Source organism: Nematostella vectensis, chromosome 13, assembly GCF_932526225.1.
Source record: "Nematostella vectensis chromosome 13, jaNemVect1.1, whole genome shotgun sequence".
NCBI classification, from domain to species: domain Eukaryota; kingdom Metazoa; phylum Cnidaria; class Anthozoa; order Actiniaria; family Edwardsiidae; genus Nematostella; species Nematostella vectensis.
This window is the reverse complement of record NC_064046.1, coordinates 9,729,297-9,756,629: the sequence shown is the minus strand read 5'-3', so window position 1 is coordinate 9,756,629 and position 27,333 is coordinate 9,729,297. Positions and strand designations below refer to the sequence as shown.

General features: G+C 45.9%; 1 protein-coding gene across 1 annotated transcript; it reads left to right on the top strand.

The window, feature by feature from the left end:
- The first annotated feature begins 20 nt into the window (after positions 1–20).
- Positions 21–26,088, top strand: LOC5518603 (ficolin-2). The gene is made up of 5 exons (XM_048721117.1): positions 21–235; positions 873–1,045; positions 19,276–19,394; positions 19,502–19,805; positions 24,684–26,088. The coding sequence occupies exons 1-5, from the start codon at positions 30–32 to the stop codon at positions 24,944–24,946; spliced, it is 1,065 nt and encodes a 354-aa protein (XP_048577074.1). The 5' UTR covers positions 21–29; the 3' UTR covers positions 24,947–26,088.
- Positions 26,089–27,333: the final 1,245 nt, after the last annotated feature.

The window sequence follows — 27,333 nt, the reverse complement described above, 5'->3', positions numbered from 1 at the left end:
TTTTTTCCCGTTTAGATGAAGAAGACCCAATGAAGCTTATTCCTCATCTCTGTCTGGCTATCCTGTTGTCATGGCAACACGCCATTGCCCAAGACTGCAGAGACTACATTTATTTCATGCCTGGCACCCAACTGCTGTACAACGTCATCGAGACAAAACAGACGACAAAAGACGAGTGCCGAGAAAGCTGCAGTGAAAACCCGGAGTGCGTGTCAATCAACTATAAGCAGAAAGAGTGAGTGGCACTAAGTCTTAAAGGCAACAATAGAGACCTTAAGCAACGACAACGGCAACGAAGACACCGACGGCAGAAAACAATAGAATTTGATTCAAAATTCAATACCAGCACGTGGAAATGGGTTCTGTATGATACATTAAAGCAAACTTCCAAGTTTCACGGTCAATTGAGGACGCAGACGTTTGCACTGTAAACCCCACTTACTACGTTCGCTACTGTAAAAATAATGGCCTTAGTTTGTTTTTACCTGTCTCTAACTATAATGTTTTTTTATTCCAATAATGATTAATAATAATAACGATGACAATGACGATAACGAAGAACGATGACAATGACGATAACGATAACGATGACAATGGCAATGACGATAACAATTACGATAACGACGACGATGGCAACGATGACGAAGACAATATATTGTTATAAGAATCGTCCTCACCCCTAGGTTAACAAAACCTAACCAATACCAAAATCATGCTAATATCACAGTATCTCAGGGATTCAAAACGAATATCTTTACCAAAACTGTTATTGCTCACCATCGCTATTAAAAACGTGTTTGACAGTTAGTGCATCGGAAATGATCTCCAGCACTCTGACTTCGATTTCTTCTAACCTATTTTACCGTATTTAGATCGCGATGTGAGCTGAACAGCGCTTCCCACATGACACATCCGGGAAAGTTAAGACCGGAAGTCAGCACATTCTACGCTTTGGTAAAACCGCCGACCAACTGCAGTGACAATTACTGTTCAACGGGCAAGAGATGTGTTATGACGGGGAAAGGAGTGGCGTACAGATGTGAAGGTGCGTATCCTTGAATCTGTCTCATAATCTTATGTTTGCGTCCCTAAAAAATGTTTTGTTTTTGATAGTTTTTTGTGTTGTGTGCGTTTGTACCTTTGAACCCCAGGAATGGGAAAGGGTGTTTTGGTTGACACCTACCATACGTGCTTCATTCAACCCTAACTAGACATCCTTTTAGAGTACAGCTATCCTATAGCCATGGTTGACCCATTACTGATCGAAATTTCTCAGTTTTAAGGAGGGGGAAGATCTAGGCTTATTTAGTACTTAAAAGGTAGAAACGTGTATTTTCATGAGTCTGTCTTTTTACAAAGGGCCACTAGCTTCATGACTTTTTGCTCGAGCGAACGTTAGCGAGCGAGAGCAAAACTAATCTCGCAGAGCTCACTATGTTCATACTCGATTCAGTTGGGCAAACGGACGGCATCTGAAGACAGTTTTGGGCTCCCTGTGGCTACAGTCGCCATCTTGGAAGTGAAAACCTTCCATCCCCTCTCCCCATGAACAATTATGATGCGTGTTCATACTCGATTCATTTGGGCGAACGGACGGCATTTGTGGACAGTTTTGGGCTCCCTGTGGCCACAGTCGCCATCTTGGAAGTGAAAACCTCCCATCCCCTCCCCCTATGAATAATTATTATTCTATGCGTGTTCATACTCGATTCATTTGGGCGAACGGACGGCATTTGTGGACAGTTTTGGGCTCCCTGTTGAAGTCAGTGTAGCGTGGCTCGCGGCACGTCTTGATTTAGCGACATTTTTTGATGATCAGAGCTTCTTTGACTACACAAACATGGCGAAATTACAAGACTATCTGGTAAGTGTGACACCCGACACTTGATCGGTTTTATTTATTACGGCTTTCGAAAAGTGTCAACTGCTGCCTTTCAGAGTACAGAAAGGGTGACAACCGAGCCAGGTGGTACTTATGTGCTCTGAGAACTCCCCTCTTGATGTTTATGCCAATCGCACTAACTATGACAAGTCACCAGAAATATCTAATCTTAAATTTGTTACATTTACAACCAATTACAAAGTTGTGAATAAGATCTCTAGAGACTATACCTGCGCCTACGCCCACGACACCGATCAGCCCAGCGATCCCTGCCAGCGGACCGCCGACCAGAGCCCCTATTCCACTCAAAGAGACCCCTACCACGGCGCTGGAAAGCGCCCCTGCAGCGACACCGGATACCACAGACACAGCATGGGTAACGACAAAGGCGCGCTTATACTTTTTCCGCAGCTGTCGATGATGCGTTATCTCGTTGTCTTGAACCGCCTGAGTGTCACCTATTTTCCGGAAGCTTTGCACGTCGCCACCGCTGTGCATACTGGGAAGCGAGGGGTAAATGGCACCACCGCTAACGTCGCTATTTGCCATGTTTGTTATGTCGGACCGAGGCTAGCTCTAACACAAGGCGAACAGGCTTGCCCTTAAAGTCCACCCTTCTACCGTAGTCATCCCTGATCCATATTTGGATACTCGAGAAAAACTCAGAGGAAGTTGCTGCGACACAAACGGGGATGTCGGGTCCATAGACGACCTTCTCGTGCAGTCTCCCACGGGTTTCTAGGCAAGCGAGAACGTTTGAAGGCTCGCCCAAGGAGAGGCATTGCGTGCGATCTACGATATCGCAGCAGATGTAGAGGGCCTCTATTTTCAGCAAAGCTACCTTAACTGGGGGTCCCCCAAGGGCAGTGCGAGGCCCCGCTCCCCCAACTGATTGTCTTTAGGCTCTAGGCCAAATAGTGCGCAAAGCTCGGCATTAAGGAACGCAACGCCATTGGACATAAACGCGATTTTCCCGGTGAGGGGATCAAGCTTCTCGGTCAGAATCTTTCAGCGCGGTTGATGGTTTCCACGATGGACTCGGCCGTGTGGTGCCCGGCTGGCAGGGTAGCGATGGGCGGGAGGGATGATATAGTCGTTATCTGATGCTCCCGCTCGAGATTATACCAGCTGTTAAACAGCGAGCACTGCCGGAGCGCCACGAAGCGTGGGCACCTTATCGGCCGCTCGAAGTAGAGCGTCTGTTCGCCTTTAGTGAGCACAGTATGTAGGACCACCATTGTATTGAACACAGCCCGCCTTCGTGTTTATTAGGACTGAGCATGGATTGGGAAGGCTGGCGGATGCTGAACGAGGAGGCGAAAGAGGCGGAATAGACGAAAAAGGCGGCAACTGCGGCAGGAACCTCTATAGCCAAACATATCAAACACGCTATAGCCAAACAAATCAAACACGCAAAATCCGGTTTCCCTAGGTCACTGACCCTAATCATTCACGACTAGGGTCCGAGACATATTCAAAGAGACAGTAGTCACGCACGCAGTAGTCCGCCAAGGAGTCTCGCCGGTGGCTATCGGAGCCTTCCTATAGGTGCTGGCCACAGCAACTCAACTTTGCGGTCTGGTGCGCAACCGCCGGATGCGTGGTGTACCTGACCGACCCCGCCTTCGCCACGCTCCCCTCTGTCATCAGTGGATTTCTAAGGTTTCACGTCTACTTTACCACGCGGAGGATACTCTACGAGCTCGGCGCCCCCCTGCTTGGCGACAACCCGTTCACGCAAAAAGATAACCCCTACAAGAAAGCCGCTTTCGAGCGTCTATGTATAGAGTTCGGTTTGCCGCGTAAGCCGGACTTCCGATGGAAAGGCGGGCGGAACCACGGGCTATGCGATGTGTTTGTGTTCTACCCGGGGGAGGGGTATCGCAACGTGCACGTGATCCGTGGCTACGACACGGCGGCGGACGAGTACCCGAGCCACCTCAATCTGTTTAGCGACGATGGTGGGACGTACATACCGGAAAGCAAGTGGGTTTCATACACAACAACGACCACGGGTTGTGCATTATAGCTGGTTTGCGCCTCCCAAAGGTAAGGGGCTGACAAAAGCAGGGCTAGGAAGACTCGATCGCTCGGTCGAGGCGTTCGTCTACACAGTGCTTGGCGGGCAGGTGAACGTCCATTCCTCTATCGCGGGGGCCGGTGGGCCGGCCATGGAGGCGAAGGCGGAGTTCACGAAGCTGCTTGAAGACGCGATCATAGAAAACGACATCGCTCAAAGCGTGCAAAGGTACCAGTTAGCCGTGCAGGAGGCTAAGGTGAGACTGAGTCTTGCGGTCGCACCAGGAGTGTGGCTGATGCAGAGCGATCTGGTGATAAACTTACAAAGCGTCGTGGGCTACAACAATAAAATGCAGAAAGCCACAGACTCCATGACGCTCGGCGCAAACGCGATCAACACTGAGACAAAGCCAGTCGGTGCTCATAACATGGCCGGTGGGCATCCTAGGGAGCAACACGTGAGTGATCCGAGGTTCGACCGCGAGGTGCGAAGCAAGGCCGTAGTGCACTCAGAGGGCGCGGCGCCTGCACCCTCTTCGCGTATGCGCAGCATGACATCGCCCGGACCGGGCGAAAAAAGCGACCACACCGCCCTCAAGGCGGGGTTGTCGGCACTCGCGGTGGCCGCGGCGTATTACTTGTTCCGATGATTGCTTTGCATTCAACGAACCAAGAACGCGGCTACTGCTAAAATGAGCAGCCACGCATTTTAACACGAAGTTCGCGATGCTGCCTACTAGCCCAGGGAGAAGCTCGTCTAGCTTTTTCCCGATCGCCTTAAGCCCGTTACCGACCCCTCTGGCCACGGAGGAGAGCGACTTGCCGAGCGACGTCACAATGGCCGCGATCGTCGTCGCTACGGCCAACCCGATAGCATTGACGGTAGAGCAGTACTTTTTGAAGATGGCTTTGATGCCCTCTCTGAGCGGCTTTTGGTTCTCGAGCTCTCGGTTTTCGCGTTCTAATTCATCAATCTCGGATAGCCTTTCCTCGTTGGCTCACGGGCCTCTTGGCGGCGACCTTCTGACGTGTTAGGGTCGTCGATGGTCTCCCTGTCTGTGGTTACCACCCCTTGCAGCTCTTGGACTCGTTCTGTGTTCTCCTGGATGACCGCGTCTATCTCTGGGGTTGAAAGCCGAGAGAACTGTTCACCGGGTCACTCTCAACCCGTCGACGGCTTTCCCCGGCGAGACGCTATAAGTGGCGGTCCCAAAGCTATCGGAAGACGTCACGCTTGTGCCTGGCTCCTTGGGTCGGTTTCGATCTCTCCATTTCAGGCCAAGCAAATAATACCGTCGTGAACAACGTCGGCCGAAATCTCGTGAGCCGCCTGAAAATCACGTTTGCAGGAGAAACGCTCCAGGACACCAACCGCTACGATGTCTTCAAGACGTATGAGGAGCTTTACCTGTCCAAGGTCGAGAGAGAGGACCGCCTGGAGCAGGGCATATAGTCAGAAAACATGCGCAAGCTTCGCTCCAAGGCTGGCGATAAAGCGACTAGTAACGCCAAGGAGAACGCTCTGAACGCCGCCCACGGGACGAAGTACATCATCCCGCTAGACCATTCTCTGCTGACGGACCACGGCGTACTGTACCCAAGCGCGCTCTCCGAGGCGCTGCTCTTCGAGATCACGCTCGCAACGGTTGATCAGGTAGTCGTCGGGAGCGATGCTACCAAATTATCCTACGGCATCAAAAATCTAGAGCTGGAATACGAAAGCCTGAGGGACGACAACCTCACCCGGTCTGCAGCCGCCGCCTACCAAAACGGCACAACGTTCTTCTACGAGCAACTGAACCTTCGTGATTAGCAAAGGGACGGACAGAATAATCAACGAGAGTGTCAACCTGCCGCGAAGGTCTATGAGTGGTCTGTTGCTCCTCTTTGTGGAGCCATACACGGCAGGGGCTCGCGACTCTGAGAAGTTCGTGTACCCCGACATCAAGAGCGTCCGCGTTACAATCGAAGGCATGCCAAACAAGGTTTTCAGCCAGGGACTACGCCCCACGGATTTCTGGAAGGAGGCGAAAAGGTGGTTTGTCAGTGGCAGCGGAGCGCCTAGTGTCGGCCCCGAGTCGTTCTATGGCGATACAAGTTTGCTCTGTGGATCGACCTTCGAACGACGGACGACAATGCTATCCATGGGGGCGGTCTCCGATTGGTCAACACCCGCGACGGTGTGCATCTCGAGATAAAACGCACGGCAAGCGGCACGGGTACCGTAAACTGTCACGTGTTTGTGGTGGCCGACGCCTAAACGAACCTTATGAACGGACAGCTAGAGTCTATACAATACTGAGCACAGTAGTACAGTATGGACACGAAAAACATCCCATTTAACACTCTCATCGTGGGCCAGACGTCATGCGGGAAGACCCAATAAATTCAAACTTTCCGGGGCAAGTTTGACTACATCGTACTCGTGTGCCCTACCTTTGTCTACAACAAAACATACGAAGGCTTCGGCGAGGGCGACGATCGTCTGTTTGTCGTCACACCTGAGGCGGGTCACATATCGAGTTGTTGGACCGCTCGACGCAGCCAGCAAAAGAGCAAGCTGAGATAGCAGACACGAGGGAGAAACTCGCGAAACTCGTAGCCTCGGGGAAGTCGAGAGAGATGGTAGGCAAGGCCCTGACTCACGACGACTTCAAACGCATGAGTGCCGAGGAGGTGAGGAAGTACGAGAAGCGATACGAGACCACTCTAGCCAGCCGGACTACAGACGCCCTGGCAGACAACTTCCTGAAGCTTACGACCAAGCTAGTAGGCATGACGCTGCCGATAGACAGTGTGGTCGGTCTTCACAATGACCTCGTGTCAACAACGAGCTCCGCACATTGTGCGGAAGCCTGTCTCTGCGCTGCGGTCGTTTGATGGCTTTAGCCGTCGGAGCGCTACACGTAGCACGTCATGTGAACACTAACGGCACTAGTATGCACGAGGTAGCAGTCGCGGACTCACCAGATAGCGAGTCTGCCATGACGACCTAAGAGTAGACGCTCATTTGAAAGCTTGCCGCTTTTTCAGCAACCAAATAATTGCATCACAAATGGAGGAACCTCAAGGAAGTACTAGTGCTCAGCATCTCGCGGAATCTGACGAACAAGCTGCGGAACAAACTGCTCATGAACCTGCACGTGAGAAAGTGGAGAGGATCACGAGCCCCGAACCACCCGCGACCCGACCTAAACACCCTGGACGAGTCGAAGCTGGAAGCCGCTTGGCAGAGTGGAACCGACGTAACAGAGCGAAGAAAAAAGCTGCGCAACACGTTGAGTCGCCGGTCGCTAGCGAGTCGCGGGGACGCGAGGGCTATGACGAACACACACCAGTCCCGGAGGGCAACTTTGCTTGGTCGGCTAGCTCGGTTATCGGGGTCGCTGGTCTTCTAGTGTCATTGATCGGCCTCTACACACGTAGGCGGGAGCTAGCTGCTGTTCACTCGTACACCCACAGCTACCGAAGGTACCGACGACGTGACTCCGCCCGCAAATGCACAGCAACCACCGCTTTCCGTTCCGGCGAGCCGACCCGGGAAATGCAAATATCGACTGCTAGCCATGGAGTAAGCAGACATTTAAACACAAGAGCTCCACCCATATCCGCACGTCCGTGCATCGCAATGTCGACGACAAGCAAAGCAAGATTACAAAGACCATCACCGACGCCGCAGTCATAACCGGCCTCGTCGCCGGTATTGGCTAGGTTGGGCGCAAGGTCTTGCGCAAAGACTTCACCAAAGACCCCTCCGCGAACGCCATGAACTACGCAAAATTGACTGCCGCTGTTGCGGGTGCTGTCGCTTTGAAGGGTTACCTTGAGGACCAGAAGATCCTGCCCATGTAGTCTTGTGTAGGCCACGTATTAGACTCGTGTTCACGTACACAGCATCACACACTACTCGATGGCCTCCACCGCAATTTTGGTTGGTGGCGCCGTCCTAAACGCGAATGCATTCGTTGGTGGCAACTACCTCGCAAAGTTCCTGTCGAACGGTGAGAGCCCTGCCTTAGCTGAGAAGGAGAGGCACGACAAGGCCCTCGGGAAATACCAACAAGACTATGGACGCTACCAACAGCGGCGACAAAAAGTCCTCGATTGGCAAGCGCAAAGTCGCGAGAGAGGGGCCCTCGCAAAGCAAAACTTCACCAACACTGACTACGCGCTCAAACTCTACAACCAGACCCGACCAAGACAATCCCTGGAGTCGATGCGGGCTCCTGGGCTGTCCGACTACTACATCCCCAGCAAAATGCAGAAAAACGCCGAGTTAGCGTACATTTGCGCCGGCGCAATCGCCATCGGCTACACAGCTAGCTGCTTGCTGTGATCTAGATCTGGGCGGCCTTTTTCCACACTGCGCGTATACGTATACGTATAAAATGCTTGCAGACCGGTTGTGGAGTGCTATGCACGAGGTAGCAGCCGCTGCTAAGCAAGACAAGTCGACTGCGATGCCGATGGGTGGATTATGTAGCTTTGGTGACATTGCTAACCGAAGCCTCGAGTTGTGGCGCGCAGACAGCGAGTGCGTTAAGATATTCGCCAATGTCGTTCTCCGAGGGCCTACCGTCCTCAAAATGACCGCCTCGGCACTACCCGAGCAGACAGCAACAGCCTGTTGGAGACTGACACACCTGTTGCAATACATTGCCGACACGTAATGGCGGCAAAGCGCATGTCCGACGAAGAATTCGATGCGTTCATTCGTCCTATATACTACGCCAGAGGTGGCTTCCAGGAAGTGACCGCTCTGCATGCCAAACTTCCCAAGGACTCAGCCTCCATAGATCGAGTGCGCAAGTGGGTAAGCTCGCAGCCCGTCGGGGGCTACACTTAGACGCCCCCTCCTCCGACTACATACGCCCATTTCTCGGAGCAGACACCGAACCGTATCCACCAGTCGGACCTACTATTCTTGCCAACCGACCGCTGGTACAAGTATGCCCTGACTGTCGTTGACGTTGCTTCACGATATAAAGCCGCTCGCCCACTGAGGACCAAGAACGCGGCGTTGTTTCCCGCGAACTCGCTGACATCTAGGCAGAGGGACGTCTCACATGGCCTAAAGTCCTCATGGTTGATGACGGCACGGAGTTCAAGGGTGCCACCACAAAGCTCCTAACAGACCACGGGGTGGAGATCCGACGGGCTGAGCCAGGGCACCAAAGGAGCCAAGCTTTCGCCGAGTCTTTCCATCGCTGGCTGGCACAGCGCCTATTTCGTGCGCAGTACTCGAAGGAGCTTGCATCCGGCGAAACAAACCGCGAGTGGGTTACTGCTTTGCCAATCGTCATCTCGGACATAAACGCAACGAAGACTCGCATGACTGACTTTTCGCCTAAAGACGCCATAAAGCTGAGGCGCGTGCCTCTCAAAGCCGAAAAGCCCCCCTAGAGGTCCCCTTAAAGCTTAGAGGTCGGAACGTGGGTTTACATCGCGGTAAACGAGGCGAGACCTCCAGGACAAGGGCCGACGGCGAGCGACGGACCCGTGGTGGACAAGCAAGGCATACCCAATACTAAAGAGGGTTATGGAGCTGGGACAGCCAGTGTTGTATTACACGGCGTACTCTAAGCACGGCTTCACGCGTTAGCAGTTGCGTGTTGCGTGATCAGCGCTTGTGCCTTCTATTGCAGCTGAGGCACGTGAGTCTGACATTCCACTTGCAGTGACCCTGACTGTCGTCCAGCCGGTCGATACTGAAGCATTGAGGATGGCTCTTGGTGTATCCCTGAAACAGAAGCTGAGTGCCACAGACCGTGCACTTCTTTTCCGCGTCAGCAATCATGCCGAGTACGTGGTCTACCGTTAGAACGTGGTGCGATCCCGTGTACTTTGTACGATCCTTTTGCCTGTCGTCTACAGCGTATCGCTTGATTCGCGCTGTAATGAGCTCTTCACTGGGCGTAGCCTGCAGTTCTGTGGGAGCCAAGGCACCGGGGGCGTTATCGGGGGGAATTACGCGGAGTATCTGGTCGGCGCGCCGCACGCGGGAGATGCCGGTGTATACAGCATCGTGATCCAGCCCTAGAAGCTGTGGTCTATGATAAACAGACGTCTTGGAGTCTGGATGGTCTTACCCTGCACCCGGTGGACGGTTCCCCAGCCCGCGTTTTTTCACTCGAGGGGAAGCTCGTTAAGGACCGAGTCGAGAGGAACCTCGACTACCGTGCCTTTGTACGCGTCGACCTTCTCAACCCTTTTGCCTGCCACGGGCACTGGCCTCCCTTGCTTGCGATATCAATGCGCGACGCTAGGATCGGGGTCAAAGCGGATGGTTGCTGGCAATCGGGGTTAGTTTTCCCTATGGTGCTCTATCAATTGCTGCTGAACAAGAGCCCCCATCTTGTTGGTCGAGCACACCCACATATCGTTTGGGTGGGCCTGCTCGATCGCCGCGTCGAACGCTACCCCATCCCACTCCTCTCGAAACACCTCAAGCTGTTGGGAATCTGACCGACACCAAATCCGGTCCTTTATGTCGTGGAGCCTGGAGGAGGGCAGGCCGTCGTATGTACTGTACGGCTTTCCGAAGTCTTCACACAGGCAGCGGTAGTCGGACTCGAACCAGCGGATGTTTCCTTGTGCCCACTCCTTGAGCATATCGTGAGGCCCCTCTTTATCTTCCCAGGGCAGGACCTGCCCATAGTCGCCACAACACACTACCTGACACGGCCGCGTGGCGAGATACTCTAGGATGGCGCGTAGAACTTTAGTCTGTACCTTACAGCACTCGTCAATGATGATTACTTCCGCAAGATGGTCGAGTTTGTGCCCCATTTCGGAAGGTCTCCACTCCTCTATCGGCTTCTCCGCTGGTATACAGAGGAAATAGTGGTAGGTTTGAGCCTTTACCGCGAGACGCAGGTTATTGCGATGGTCGTGGGCGAGGTAGTTCTCGGGAGTGAGCACCACAACGTTGCGGCCGCGGAACATGCTCACCGCCCACTCGGTCTTCCCCGATCCTCCTTGGCCGGCTAGATACATCTTTGCAGAGGTTGCGGCCACTAGATCGCACGGCAGACTCGGCGCAGTGCTTGGCTCTTAGGCCAAGCTCCCCGACTTCTTCGGACCCCAAGCCGCTTCGGGTCGCCACTCGTACCCAGGCTTCTTGTGGCGCCACTCTCCTTACCTCGGATTTCGCTCCACGAGCTTTACACCACTGGGCACTGCCTTTGCGTATATGGCATCTGTGCACACTCGGAGGACGTCTTCGCGAGGGATCCGCCTCAACATGCGTAGCAACGCTATGTTTGTGTACGCCAAGACGAAGGCCCTGATATGGTACCATTGTGAGCGTCGGACACCGTCTTTGTATTGGATCAGATGAGCCCCGTCGGCATGCTCGAAGTTAAGTAATTGGTCGGTGCCCGCAAGGAGGTTTGTCAGATACGCGGCTTCTTCACGGTCGCGAACTACGATCGAGGACTCGTTGCCATGGCGAGCGCACTTGCCTACGAAACGGACAGCGAAATCTCGACACTCAGGATCCTGCGAGTCTTCGCTACTCGCGCTAGATTGGGGGAGCCTGATGGAGTCCTTTTTTTCTCTGTGATTGGCGCCAATGGCTCTGCGGGGGCCTTACCAACAACCGTAAAGAGTCTGTAACGCCGGTCAGGGTCTACCATCTCGAGCACCGGTGGCAACACTGCGTTTGCCCGCAGAGACTCTCGCTCGTGCGAGACCCAACACACCGAGCCATCGTCATTGATATCAGGCCCCCGCATAACCGGCTTTGCAGCAATGACTCCTTCTCCACCAAGATCTCGTATCTCCTGGTAAACATCGGCGCTTATGTCTTGGCCCCGAAGAGTGGCATCCAAGCTTGGGAACCGAAGATGGGCGCCGCCGACGAAGAGAGAATAGTCCTTCTCGGGGTCTAAGCCCTCTGGGCCCTTTTGCTTTAGAAGCGGGTCGAACTCGCGCCACGGCTCCTGCTTCGCGGCCTCTTCGTCAGCCTCTCGCCGACGCGCTTCTGCCGGAACGAGCGGCTCAAGCACCTTGTGCTTGACATCCTCGGGGATGTCCTCGTCCATTATGTTCAGGACCAGCCCTGCTAGTACGGCAGGCGCCTCTTTGTCAGGCATGCTATTGAGAATCTCCTCTATGTAAGCGTCCATGTTTGGGTGTGCCTTTCTTATTTGAGGAAAAGTTTCTTTTACGAAAAAATAGCATCCAATCAGCGTTCAAGAAATTGATCTCCCAGCCAATTAAAAACTACGAAAGCCGAGAAGGGCCATCAAATTTCCGAGATAATAATTTCCGAGATGATAATTTGAGAGATAATAACTTCAAAGATAAATATTTCAGAGATGATAATTTGATATGCTAATTTCAGAGATTATAATTTCGGATAAAGAATTCTGCCGGGTTACTGAGCATGTAGCACTCGATCAACACAACAATTCCCCCACAGCTACTTTCGGTCCTGATGAGTTCTTCACGTTTTCCCATATTCTGCCCTTACTAAGGTTTGTTTATGTTCATAATTAATATTAAAATATATAATCTATCCCACGCAAGTCAAAAGCGTCACGAAGTCATCGGTGGAAAGCTGGATGTGCTCTTTTTCATGCCGGAGCTATACAATACAAAAAACTACCTACGCCAAGACATGCAAGCGTGCAAGCGCATGTATACTGAATCCTGTGAAGACTACAGCGGAAATATGGAGGAGCTGGTGCAACTCATAAAGCCAAACTACACCCCACCAACTGACGCAGCTGAGGCTCTGGAATTATTTTCAGGAATCACACAGAAACTTAAAGAGTTTCAAAAATTTTATTGTAGCAGATGATTAAGGAGACCGAGTATTCAAGTAACATGAAGACCATATTCATCCCGTTTCAGAAATGTAATTGTTTCGTTTATACAGAGACAAGATGATGTTGTTGTTTTATTTAACTGGCTTTTGATGGCTTGTATTATATTCTATCCAAGGGCGGATCCAGGACTCCCAAAGGAGGGGGGGGGGGGGGCACCGACGGAAGATAAAAGTGTGTAAATTAGTTTCGATACAATACCACGGAGGGCATCGATATTTCCAGTGGAATCACACAACATCTTAAAGTTATGCTAATATTACGCATTGCTATTTTTACGGGCCATCGAAATACTGCGGCATACCTAATAATTCCACACAATCATTATTATGTAAATAAGATATGAGTTTCTTACACAGACACAAGGTCAATCAATCAATCAATTTTATTTATCACCTTTATGTGGCTCCTTAAATTTTCATGTTTCTCCTCGTGATCATCTCATATCCTCTATCGTTATTACTGTTATTAGGAATGTAAATTTCCTAATTAAAGGTCCCGTTACTCAGTAAAATGATCAACAAAACAGCATAACAGTGTTCTTGTCAGAAATGTGATCCAACATCTTGCCACTACTGGACATAGTAGTCTGTGGGTTGTGAACCATAGGTGGGCAAAAATGTCCGTCGCAGCTAGTCGGTCCGCCACCGTGTAACTCAGGCAATTTCTTAGCATTGAAAGAAGACAACATGTCACACACTTGAAGATCACTTTACGAACAGTTGCGTAAATGAGCGATGACGTGATTTCTTCCTGCATGACCAAGTTGGGCGTGTCCTTGTTGTGTAACCAATGTCGTTAGATGACTCTTCTTGGGTAGGATGACGGGGTGTTTGCTGTCATCAGAAATTTCTGCCCGGCGCAATCTTCCGCCTACACGTTAATAACCCATCAGCCATGAACGGATCTAGCTTTGCAATAGAACTTGCTTTTCCGACTCCAACACCCTTCACCCGGCCCGATGTGTCTTCCTTACTGCTTTCAATCTTTCTCGAAATCCCTATCTCTTGTGAAAAATGCTTGTGCTTGAACGAATTTGATGATTGCCATTTCAGCATCTTCAATCTCTTCTACTGTCTTGGAGTCTTCTTTCTTCATTCTTGCTTTATGAATGAACTTTACCCGTAGATAAACAGCGACACTTCTCTTTAAACCATGCCACCTTGGAAAGTGGCGAATCAGGGTGTGAACGGTCGATGTACTATCTTGAATCGCAGTAGCATTACTCGTAACCAAAGGGGTCTTGACTTCCGGACCGTCAACTTGTAACTCGAGGGTAGGTGGTGACGGAAGTGTCCACTCTTCCTCATGCCCCCAAAAGGAACGTAGATTCTTTCAACCAGATAGACACATCGGTGAGTGATGAGCGTCTAATCCTCTTCAAACATCATCGGAAGTATTATCTTTAGATGAGACATACTTCCACTGTGATGGATTGGAACAGTCTCTGATCTGCTGTACACGGTTTGCCACAAAAAAACATGTATCTTCTCTGCTCATTCTTGATGTAGAATAGAACCGTCTGTATCTGTGTAGTAGTGAAAAGTGGCTTCAAACAGCTTCTCTTTTAGCTCTTTCTTCAGGATTTGATTCATGCGCACGGATACGGGATCAGCTGTCAACTCTAGTCGCGGGATAGTGGTTGCTTTTATCGTTGTGAGGCGTGCTTTTCCCATAAGGAATGCACAGTGAACTTGGCCGCGATTATTTACCAGGCGAAGATAGGAGACAGATCCATATCCAATGGAACTTGCGTCTGTAAAAGTGTGGACTTTCGTAGAAATCACTTGCCCGAAGTTCTTCGGCTGGTAGCATCGATCCACTGTAATCTTTTTGAGCAAGGGAAGTTGTTCTCGCCACTTGAACCATTGCATCTGATAGCCACCGGGTAGTTCATCATTCCAGCCAAGTCCAGGAAACTTGCAGAGATCTTGAAGAATCTTCTTCGCAGGAAGAGTGAAAGAAGCCACAAATTCTAGTGGGTCGTAGATAGAAGAGATCGTCGAGAGAATACCTCTTCTCGTTGCAGGCTTGTTGTTGAGGATGATTCGAAATCCTGTGAATCGGACTCTACACTCCATTGGACTCAGAGAGCTCTGTCTATTGAAAGACGATTTTGTCCTAAGTCCAAAGTAATGATATTAGCTGCACGCTCGGTGACTGGGATAGACTTTAATGCTAGGCGGGAACTGGACACAAACTTGGTAAGTCGGAATCCACAATGAGCACATGCCTTTTTTAGAGAGTCTGGCCCTGAAACTGATCATTCAAAGACTTTCCATGATATTTAGCACTGAAGTTAAAGACCACGCGTATCTTCTCCGGCTTCTTCGCATGATACACTCCAAGATGAGAAAGATGCCATACTTTCTCTTTGTCTATCACTAGGCGTTCTTCCGGCACTCTCTGCACATGTCCTTTCGCTAAAACGTTTTTGATGAATGTGGTGTAATCGGATCGAAACCTTGGATTCGAGAGAAACTTTCTCTTGAGCCGGTGTGCTTGCTTCATCACTTGATCTCTGTTATCTGGCATGACGACTTCTTCTGAGCGGAAAGGAATAGGGATTTCGACAATCTGTCTAAAGCGCTTGTCTTCTACTGAGCTTCTCTTTCGATACGCGAGGTAACTTCCTTGAAGTCCATCTCAAACATCTTCAACACTGCGTCAGGGGGGAAAATCTCTTTGCAGCTTACGTGCTTCTGGAGAGAAATGGTGTTGATAGTGATCTTGTCGGCAGGAGTGACACGGAGAGGGGTGCTAGTGGTCCAGCCGTGCCGCAAGCGAAGGGCCCACTATCCTGACTGGGCGTTACTTCGAGAGGTTCGAAGGCGGCAGAGCAGTTACTTCCTATGAGCAGACTAATCTCCATGTCAGGGTAGTACCTCGGGAACTGTCAGAAATCTTGGTCAGATGTTTCCATTGTTTGATGAATTCTGGTTTTGGGATCTGGTCGTGATTCACTGGTATATCGTCTCTCGTATATACACCTGGGAGTTCTACCTTGTTTTCACCGTTGATATCAGACCGTTAATGTGATGCCAGCCATCGTTCGTAGGCGTATTGTGGTTTTTATCCCATCGATTTTCAATGATTGTTTGAGTCGGTTACTAATGAAGAAACCACTACTGCCGTTGTCAAGAAAAGCAAAGGTCAAAACTTCTTTCTCACTGTTCTTCTGTTTTATCCTGACTGGTAGTATTGTATACAGCACAGTAGGTGTCTTGATGTGTGAGGAATGACTTGTAGGAACCTTTACGTAGGCGTTGTTGACTTGTGGTTGTGTTGATTGACCTCCCTCCTTTTGTCGTTTAAAACTGTCTATGCATCGTGATTGGTTGACGTAGCTGACACTTGGTACATGTTCTCTTTGAGGTACATCCGTTGTTCTTATGACCGTACAGGTAGCAGCCATAGCATCTTTATTTAATCTTGACAAATTCTTCTCTTTTGTTTACCGTTTTTTTACCAGGAACTGTTTACACTATTCAAGGTCTTGAGTTTGATTACATAACGGACATGGAGGTAGCGACACATCGTTGGCGATAACTTCTCTTGAAGATACAGGAATCTCCTCAGCCTTATCCACATTAGTCGCATACGAGGTTATCTTCCGATAGCTTTCTGTTCTCGAGACATCTCTTCTGTAGATAGGATGACTAGCGGACTGTACAGTGGTGAAGACAAAGCTCAACAAGTCTTCGAATGTAGCGGTATACTTAGATAGCTCTTCGATTTTGAATACATGATCCCTCCACTTGTTTTGTAGATAAGAGGGAAGTTTCTACATCACTGTTTTCATGTAAGGTGCGTGATTGAGAACCATAAAATGTGTTATGCTTTTCATGGCATTCTTGTACTTAGTAAAGAATAAGGAGGAACGCTTTAGTGCTTGAATATCTTCGCTCTTGATCTATATCATATGATATAGCTTTTCCAGATAATAGATGGCTATTTTATACGGATCTCCATATCCTCTATCCAGCAGTCTTCTTGCCTCTGCATAACCTTATTCGGGTGCTAGGAATAGACAGCCTTCTACCAACTCTCTCGGTTCTTCTTCCATGTGTTACTCCAGGTAGTACAACCTGTCCTCGTCGTTAGGACGTTTTCGCTTCAATCCTGATTGTAAATGCCGCTTTTATGACGCTGCTGTATTTCATGAGATTTCCATTAAATTTCTGCACTGTAGGCTGAAGCTGATAATATTCCGATTGGATATTCCTTTTTTCGGTTTTGAGTTGAATATGCCTCACGGACAAATGGCTCCGCTTTTGGGTCGAAAAAAGCTTGGGGAAACGCTTCTCGTTTCACAAACGCAAAAACGCGTGCTTTCGCTAGTTTAGTTTTAAGTTTTATTTCTTCTTCTGCCGCTTTCACATCCCACAGTCGGGAAAGCATTTCTTTCTCTACTTGTGATTCGGCTTTAGGCGAGCCTTGGCTTCCGCAGTACTAGCGGTAGTCGAACTCGTTAAAGATTTGCTTTTATTTGAGCTTGTTATAGAGCGAATTGTGGGATCTTGTTGAGAAATCGACCGTCTCGAACCTACTTGGGAAACACTATCGGAATGATGAATCATTCTGTTCTCCGCTCCGTGAATCCATCCTCTAATATTTCGAATACAATCCAAAATCTCCCTGTCTTTTCCTTCAAATAATTTCTGTTCTACGTCGATAAGACTTTCATCTTCTAGATGGCCGAGAAGTCCAAAATGCGCTTCGGCATAACTGGACATCCGTAATTCATACTCCAGCAATTCGGTTTTGACCTCGTTGACATTTCCTATATCTGACAGGAGAACTAGGAATTTTGATCTTTGCTTCGTCACGGCGGTTAATCGTTTGCTCTTTCCTTCTTTAATCCGCGAACGATTTCATCTTCAGCTATTGAAGTTTTTTTCTTTTACGAATTTACGCTCCACTGTTTGTTTCACATCTTTACTCCTACCGATTAGCGGTAAAAGACTGTAAAGAGAATAAACATAAAGTATGAAAGAAAGAAATAACAGAGTATCACTCAAAAGGTAGAAATAAGCGAAATATACTAATTACAAAAACTTGTGGCAGGGTAAAAAGGATTTGAAGACTGACTATGCTAATTACAGGTTCGTTTTAAGTATCGGACACACATTTGCATTACAAAGATGAGACTTAAATATCTCCGAAGACTCGCTTGCATTTGTGAAGTTGAAAAGGCAAGATTGACAATTTCATTATTGGAAATGCGATCAAAGCTTTAATGTCGCTGAAGAAAGTCGTACTCAACTTGGATTTTTAACCCCGTATTTCGTCGGGGAGTAGCCTGAGTATCAGGCGATTTTATTTTTCAAAAGTCGGAGAGGAAAAATAAAAGTACGCCTGACACAAATACTAGACGCGACGCCTGCCGCCCCTTTTCAGGACACTGTCAAAATACGTCGGCTGTCAATTTTCCAAGGACTCGCGTGGTGGCACAATCAAATGCCCAAATCAAATTATAAACAGCATTTATGTAAAACAAAACTACATCGGTGTTATATGCAAAGGTAATAATTTTAGTAACGACGAACCCCGGTGAGGGTAACTTAATGCTAAATGATTTGAACCGCAAAGATAGTTCACGGCTCAGGAGATTTACGCGCGATTTAAGTATATGACTGCAGATCCACACATCACTAAATTACTACAGGATATTCATATCACCAATTTACTACAGGCTTTTTCGTCTAAATAGACAAACCGCTGCTTGAACACAATTGCCATTATTTGATAAGCTCACTCAATCAACAACTCGGGGGAAGTGCCGCAAACAATCCCAAGCATTATCCGTGCACTCACAGACAAATTTCTCGAATATTCGATGCCTGGTCTGTCTAAAAATTTTATAGCTACGACTAATGATGTCTGTTGTAATAAGCAGCTTGTACGACGTCCAAGGCCTTTGATATAACTAGTAGATCTTCGCTTCGAAAAACGATACCAATGAGAAATAAACACACTCCTGACCGGCCTTGGCAAAACATTTGAACATCTAACCTGAGTATCAAGAGGCGGAATTTTTCCGAAGAAAATAAAGAGAGAAAACTATTTTTTTTCTAAATGTTATAGAAAACGATTTCTCTGATTCTGCTAACGCAAGGTCAAAATCACTTTTGAAGTCCGCCATTACTCCGAGAACGAGCAGTCGACGGGTTAGAGTACTATATATAGCTGAACCAATCAGCGCATCCCATGCGAGTACCCTTTGTTTTTTTTTACCAATCAGGAGCCATGCCGGAATCCGGCATGAAAACATGCGATTTGAACAGTACTTGTATCAGGCCCTTGTCTTGTTTCTTGCCGGCGCGATAGAAACATAGGAGGGCCTGATACTCAGGTTAGTCGGGGAGGGCATCAACTTATGTTCCTCACAGAAAAATGGGTGTAATTTTACTCAATGCTTGCCTCATATTACCTTACTTAATTCGCTAGGATAAGGTCTGTATAATTTTCTTTCTCTTGCGAATATGAGTGTTTTTGCTCATTGTTTAATTCTATTTTCTTTAACATATGTTTTAATTCTAGTTCCTTTGGGGAGTGAATACGAACTTCCAGGGCTCTCGTGTGAGGAAATATTTGCCAGCGATCCTTATTCGAAAAATGGGAATTATTATATTTCTCCAGACAACCAAACACCTTTTCTGGTGAGTAGTAGATCTTTAGCCTGCGTGCTTTTCCGTCGGTTTACCCTGCGTTTTTTTTTTTTTTTGCTGTTTGCCTAACGATGTCTCCCCCTTTCTCTCTGTTACAGGTAAGGTGCAAGTTTGACCAAGCCCCTGTGATCTGGACTGTTGTTCTCCAAAGAAGTTCGGACTCTGTTAACTTCACGCGAACATTTGACGAGTACGGCGTAGGGATCGGGACTCCTGGAGACGACAACTTTCTGTTGGGTCTTGACAGCATCCACAGGCTGACCAACAGTCCGGGTGCGAAAAGGCTGCTTGTGAGGCTTGAAGACTGGGATGGTAATGTCAGATTTGCCGAATATGACAACTTTGCTGTTGGAAGCAAGGCTCAAAAATACACCCTGGCCCTGCAATACAGATACCAGTCAGGTAAATGTCTTCATTTATTGTTGTTATTTGTGTTTACAGTCCCTTCACTTATTAACTATAGAATAATTCAAGACTTGAAACAATATGCATGGAAAAATGTTTCTTACATTCTTAGATAAAAAAAATAGGGGATACGAAATTCGGCTGGATTGGAAGTTAACGGTTTTTTTGGCGGCTGAAGGTATGCCACTTGGATACCTGTGGTAGAGCTTTTTATTGATTCTACGACATACGCCCAAGGCTCCGGGTAGGGTTTGGTTGGCGCAATACCTTTCCGGGTTCCCTGATTTTCTTGTAAGTGTCATATTTAGTTCTTCTTTCTCCTTATCGCACTGTTAGTTTCAGGGAGTTATTTTTACTCCACTCAGAGAGTAAAAACTATTCTTTGCGGTGGAGTACTTTTAAAGGAGTAATTTGAACTCCTTTATTGAAGTAAAAACTACTCTACTGAGGATTATTTTTTTTGTTTACTCCCTTAACGGAGTAAGTTTTACTCTGCTGAGAATAAGTATAGAATGTTTATTAGAAAAAGAGTGATTTTCACTCTTGTTGGTCAAATAATGGAGTAAAAAGTACTCTTTTCTGGGGGGTAATTTTAGCAGAGTAAAAGCTACTCCAACTATCTGAAGTGAAAAGAGTTATTTTTACTCCAGATGGTCAAGAAATGGAGTAAAAAAAAGTACTCCTTTGAGGGGGTAGGTTTTGAAGAGTAAAAACTACTCCAGCCATCTCGTGTTGAAAGAGTAGTTTTTACTCCAGCTGTATCTTTTTAGAGCAGTAACAAACCACTCCAAATATATAAAATAAAGGGAGTTGTTTTTTTACTCTGAATTACCTAAATTTAAGAAAGAAAACGATAGTCTTTATTACATAAAACAAAAGATCAAAATAATAATTTATCGTATTTATTGGTATTAAGACAAAAAACTCTACCCTGTGCCTAGGAGTTTCCTAAGATTTCCTAAGTTCGATCAAAACAACAAAATATGATTAAACTTCCTAAAAATTCCTAGAATTTCCTAGTATAAGCAGTAGACCAGAAAATCGGAATAATTTGGATAAGGAAATCTTAAGAAGAAGATTTGAAGCATTCTATAATTTAGGAACTCTTAGGAAATTCTTAGGAAATCCTAAAAGAACATTTTCAATACAAGAACAGGCCTCACCATACTTGCATATATTGTCAGTTATACTACAACAATAGGAAATGTAATCAAAGACAGGCATTGGCCTCGAACATGAGTTTTATGTGGTGCTAACGCACCAAATTTCATGTTGTTTCTAATATAGTTTTTGTGACCTTGTAACTTTTACACATTTTAAACTCGGGTCCGCCGTAATTGGCCTAGCTGTGGCGGATACCCTGCCCTTTCGTTATTGTATGTATTTATGTTCTGTTTCTCATGTATAACGTATTATGTATGTGTATTTTTTTTCTCCGTGGGCAAAGTCAATAAATTAAAATTAAATTAAATTAATTCGCTCAGAATAATTAGTACTGCATTGAAAAGAAAGATAGGTAGGGTGATAATTGTATAAAATTCTTAGATCCGATTTGAACATTATAAAATCATATATATTGTTTCTAATAGAAATGCTACTTGAGATTATAAAAAAAAAAGAAGTCCAGCTTTGCAGATAGAAGACGGCTCACCAGGGCCCGTAAAAGCAAAATGTACCGGGCGTCCCTCGCTTTAGTGGCCGAGAGGGGCTTGGGCCCAAGGCGCAAAATCATAACGGTCGAACGAAAGCCATTATCACAGCCTCCAAACGGATAACCGTTTATTCCCGTCCTTTCTACGCGTAATTCACCTTTTTTAAGGATTTGATGGCAGAAAATGGATTGAAGTTAAAGGTTAGTGTGTACTGGGCTTTATAATGTGATAGGTTCCATAGTAAATGTGATTTTTGCGACCAACATCAGCATCAAATCATCGTTCGTGAGCGGATTTCTCGCAGACTGATATGTTTTGTGATTCTGTTATCTTCCAAAGCAATACTACCTTCTTATGTGTTTCTCTTATTATATTCGCAGGACATTATGATAGAGATAGTAAAATGTGCTCGAGTTCCAAAGCCAGAAAAGAAAGAAGTTTGAGGTATAAGGAATGTATCAATGCGTAAATCGCAAGAAACGAATACAAACTTCGTAAACTTAAGTTATTCACTAATCACTGTACTTACATCTAAAGCGCCTATGCTTTATAAACTGTTACTTGAAGCACAAAATTGAATAACTTAGCTTAGTAAAAACCTAGTAATCAGTCTTGCACCTAAAATTTGTCCAGATATTTATTTTGAATATCTAATGTTACTGTAGTTGGTTTTTGTCCGTATATTCTGATCACAGTAAACCCTGCATATGAAGAACCTAGTTATCTTTTCAAGCTAGCCTACAAGGTTCAAATTTAAATGGTGCATATAGAGGCATTAAGCTTCTAGCTTCTTATCTGAATATACAAAGATGGAGGAGGAGGCAGTTTTTTTTTTTGGAAAACCGTAATGACGCCAAAAAGGGTAATGTTCAAAAGCTGTTAAAATTGTTATAGAAAAATGATATTGTGTATGTTTGTTTCAGCTTTGTTATGTTGGGACACTTGTTAGTAATTTTGTCCTGGATACCTTATGTCAAATGACTACTATTTTTCAAACATTTTTTCAACTTATATTTTTGTTAATTTTTAAACTGAATTGTTTTAATTAAATGATTTGTCAAATTCATAATAACGTCTTTTCCTTGGTGTTTCTAAATTACTCTAATTTCTCCAGTATTAACCCCTAAAGTAGGTGGAGTTTAAACGGCCATTTTGTAAAAACAGGGGGGAGGGATTGAAATCATCCATTTAGTTACCCAATTAGTAGGGGGGAATAAAATAGGGAGTAAAAATTGACTCCCATTTTGAGGGTGAATTGTACTCTTTTAATGGAGTAACTACAAGCAACCTAGTAAATTACTCCACTTAGCTACCCCTCAAAGTGGGTAAAATTTACTCCCCTGAGAGAGTAGGAAAAAAAGGAGTAAAAAATAACTCCATTTTGAGGGTAAATTGTACTCCTTTAATGGAGTAATAGTAAGCAACCTAGTAAATCACTCCCTTTAGTTACTCCCCTACAGGGGTAAAATCTACTCCCTTGAGAGAGTAGAAAAAAGGGAGTAAAAAATTACTCTAAAAAGGGAGTAATTTTGTACCTCGTTTTTTTACTCCCTTTTTGGAGTTAAAACTACTCTCTGAAACGGGTTGTTATAGGCAGCTTGCCTGAGTTGTCTTACCTGGTTATTATGTCTGTGTGCCTCGTCATCGGGTGCTTTGACTGTAGTGACGTATAACTGTTGGGTCGTAGGGATCGTGGCTGGCGTCTGAATCTATAGGGCAGTTTATGGACACTGTTTAGCATCTTGGGGCAGAGGTGCTTGCACGTGCAAACGCTGTTTTTAGCTAAGCTATTTGCCTGTTGAGGATTTGGGGAGCTTAATGCTAGCGTTTTAACACTCTGTTGACACATCCTTCTCCAAAGTGCTCGCAAACATATTAGCTGCTATAAGTCGGCGAGGAGTGTGCTCTGCAAGATATATTCGACGAAGAGGCTTGTGTAGTTGCTGGATACTGTTGTTGCGGTCAATCTGTTAAGAGGTCGGGCTATTGGGAATTTCGATTAGTAGTAAACTATCTACAGGTACTTGGAACCGTTGTGCTGGATTATGTTTCTGCCAGGGTATGTTTGGCAGATCGAGTCGTAGAGCTGGTAGTTTCGGCTGGGCTGCTGGGTGTTTGTTGCAGAAGTCGCAGTCATCGATCTGTCGGATGTCGTTTACACATGCATAGCCGGAAAACAAACTGTCGGGCAAAGAGTAAGCATTTTGTTTTACCTTGAAGACCCTCGCGTATGGCCTGTATCACTCTGCAAGAACATCGGGGACAATTACTCGGTTGCCCTTCAGTATGAGGCTGTACTCCCAGACCAGGTCACATCTGTAGTTTCAACATCTCAGGTGCTCTGGCGCCTGTAGGTTGGCCAGCCAGAGTAAATGGTGTCCCTCTGTAAGGGCACGATCTACGTAATTTTGTTATGCATAGCGGGCGTTCGTCAAGGAACGCTAGCGGCTGTTTAGCAAGCATAACTATGCATTTGAAAAGGACGCTAGCCGGTAGAGAATTTAAATTTCTACCGAATTATTCGGTAGAGAATTTAAAGATGATAAAAAAATACACAATGACACAATAAACTGAGTTTTCTAAGCATCAATGTCACCTCCTTATAACCACATCTTCTAGATAACACAGATTAGAATCAATGCGATTGTTTGTATTGCATAGGCATCAACATGAATGATAAAAGATAATTGAAATCTAGTCATCATATATTATAAAAAAAAACTTAGAATGGTGGTTTATATCAACGAAAAATTTGGGTAATGTCAATCTAAAATATGTAATAAACTTTTAAATAGGACATTAAATACAAAAAAGAGTATTTCCAATTATTAGTAAGGCAACTGGCGTGATAGCTTCCTACGCGCCCTTATGAAACCCGCGCAGGCCCCACGGCTCGTGTTGAATAGGGAAGCGCGGGTCCCTAAGAGCGGCGCGTGGGAGGCTATTGGCGTGATGTTACTCACGCTTTCGTCTTGCTTAAACAAAAACTACGTCAACCAAAAGCAAAATTTATATTTCAATCTGTTGGAACGATGTTGTCTAACAACCTTAGCTTATTATATTTTAATAAAAAGATTTCAAAGCATAATTATTCCAGATTTTCGGGAATAAATTGATACGAGTGGGTAGGAAGGCATCGTGCACATAGCCCCTTCTGGGACAATAGGTCTAATAGAAAACATTGTCTATTCATTACTAGTTAAAACAACGTTTGTTATCGCAGGAGATGCTGGGGATTCGCTTACTCATTCCAACGGGATGCCATTTACAGCTTACGACCAGGACAATGATCAGAGACCAAGCGATAACTGCGCTGCATATTTTGGCGGAGGTGGATGGTGGCATAATGTATGCTTCAACGCTAATTTTAACAACCCGTATTACAACAGTGCCATTTGTCCGTATGGAAAGGGGATAACTTGGAGGACCTGGCACGGGCATGAATACTCATTGAAGAAAGTAGCTATGTTAGTAAGGAATGTATAGCGTGTGTACTTCGAGTCCTTTTTAAAATAATGGGATTGCTGTGGAAAGTGGGCGCGAATGCGAGGCTTTGGCAAAGGCTTTTACATTTTTTATCGTTTTGGTTTTAAAAATTAAGTTATTTATGTGATCAAAAGGGCTTTATTCGAAAAGCGATATTTTTTAAACCAGTATAATATTAAGACTAAGGAAAGAGATCGTACGACCTGACAAAGCTATCAGATTTTACAGTACTCTAATTATGTAAAAGGATAAGAAATGCAAGGATTGAGGAAGCGTAAAAATTCCTCTGTTTTCCATATCGCCAATCACCACATTGTGTTGTGCTATCGAGTGAGCTGTGTACAAAAATCATAGTAATTATTGAAATTTTTGTGACATCTAGACATCGAAAATCTAGACATCGACGATTGGACGATGATTCAATAGACCATGAGACCGATAGGTGTGATTGTTTTAGAATTCTGTCAAGCGGGAAATTAACGCAGGGGATATGATATGTTTAATAACTTTTATAACTATTAACCGGAAGTTAGTGATGCGTTTATAGTTAGCGTCCGGCGAATGAATTTATGAAACGGAATTGAGGTCAATGGAGCTGACCCCCCAAATGTGGGCGTGTCCGCGTACTTTGCAAGTGATAATTCAGAATCGTACATCGAGCATCTATTCCCGTCCCGTCCGCACTAACTAACGAGCAGGTAACTCTAGGTATCCTCTAGGTCTAGTAAAATTCTGGTGTAACCATGTTCAGTATTAAGAAAGCGAGTGCAAAAATGGTTGGAATGCTGTCAATCGTGTTATCACACAATCGTGTGAAGATTGTCATGCGCACTAGCACAGCAAGCATGTAGTGTGTTACCACCGTAGTCAATAGTAACCATGCAATCATTACGTAGATCACGGCGAGTCTCCAAGGGTAACTCACTGGCACACCCACGTAGGAAGCTCGCCCTTTGTAGCCAATTGGCTAAAACCTTATTTAAACGAAACCAAAAGCTTTACGGGATGTCAGTTTGTGCTTTCCGAATGGACTTGCCTTCTTAGAAGAATATAAAACGGGTGTGGTAGATACCAAAAATCATCTTGTATAACCTTTATCCGTTTAACAACGAACAGAAGTAAAACCCGGTACCTACCCACAATGAAGTCGTCTCATCGTTATTACAATTCACCAACTGGTTAAACTTAACACAAAATAGATCAGGGGTTGTTTGCCGTTAATTGCCGACCGTATTGTTGCTTTTATATTCAGTGCTTTCCTTTTGTTGAACCGAAAGCATAAAACAAACTAGTAAACAATACTACTTGGGGTATAACAAATAAGACCCGTCAATCAAAATTTGTAACGTCATAGATCACGTGGCTGGGAGGAAAACGCTAAGATCTTTTCCTAGCCAGAACAAATCGACTGTTACACATCGGCAGGAAAGGCCTACCTTTTTTCATTCCACCCTTTATCACGCTCGACGTCGCTTGTCAAATAAAAGTGGAATGTAGGATTTGTGATAGACCTCTAGTTGGTGAATTCTAATTAGGAATAGATCTGAATTTGTAGCAGTTTTAATCGTGCACTTTTTAGACTTAAAAAGTCTCATTTTATTAAAACAGGGGAGGGGATGTCAAATTACTTTCTCTGCCTTTATAATCAAGTCATATTACGAACATTTGAACTCATTCATGCGCATGTGCAATGAATGAGGTATTGCGAGGTGGGCTTTCACGTGGACTGTGGACTCAGACGAGAGAGACTGCGGTGACCCCGAAAAACATTCACGTGAAAAATTAAACCTGCGTTATGCCCCCCCTCCTCCCCCCGTGATCATAAACAGGTTACTCTGATCTAAAACTAGGTACGACTACAGGAAACTCTAAATAGCATGGTATCGGGTGATGGTCAAAACAAATAGACTCGAAAACTTTTTGAACAATGGTGACAACCACTCGTGACATCTACTTTTTTTTTCTTTTTTTTAGTTTATTGATTCTCAAGTTAGGTGAGTATTTTACAAGACTAATAATTTTTTTTTTACATGATTACAGAAATGTATTAAATTAAATAAATATATTGTTCACTATTATTTTGGTATTTTCCCCCTCACAAGCCCCTCCCTTATTCGCCATCTCACCCGTCCCCATTCCTCACCATCCCTCCCCAGCCTTCCCACCCCACCCTGCCCAACCCATCATCCCTAGTGTGAGCAAAAAGAAAAGCAGAGGGACGCAAGAACAACTAAAAACAAAAAAAAGAAGGAAAAAAAGGATAAATTTTAGATATTCAAATAGTACCTGTGCCTGCGGCTGCAATAAAGATTCGCCAAAGATGGTCTTTAGCCTTCTTGCTTATAATTTATTTATTTTGTCCCATTTTTGTTTGTGGTAGGAAAGGG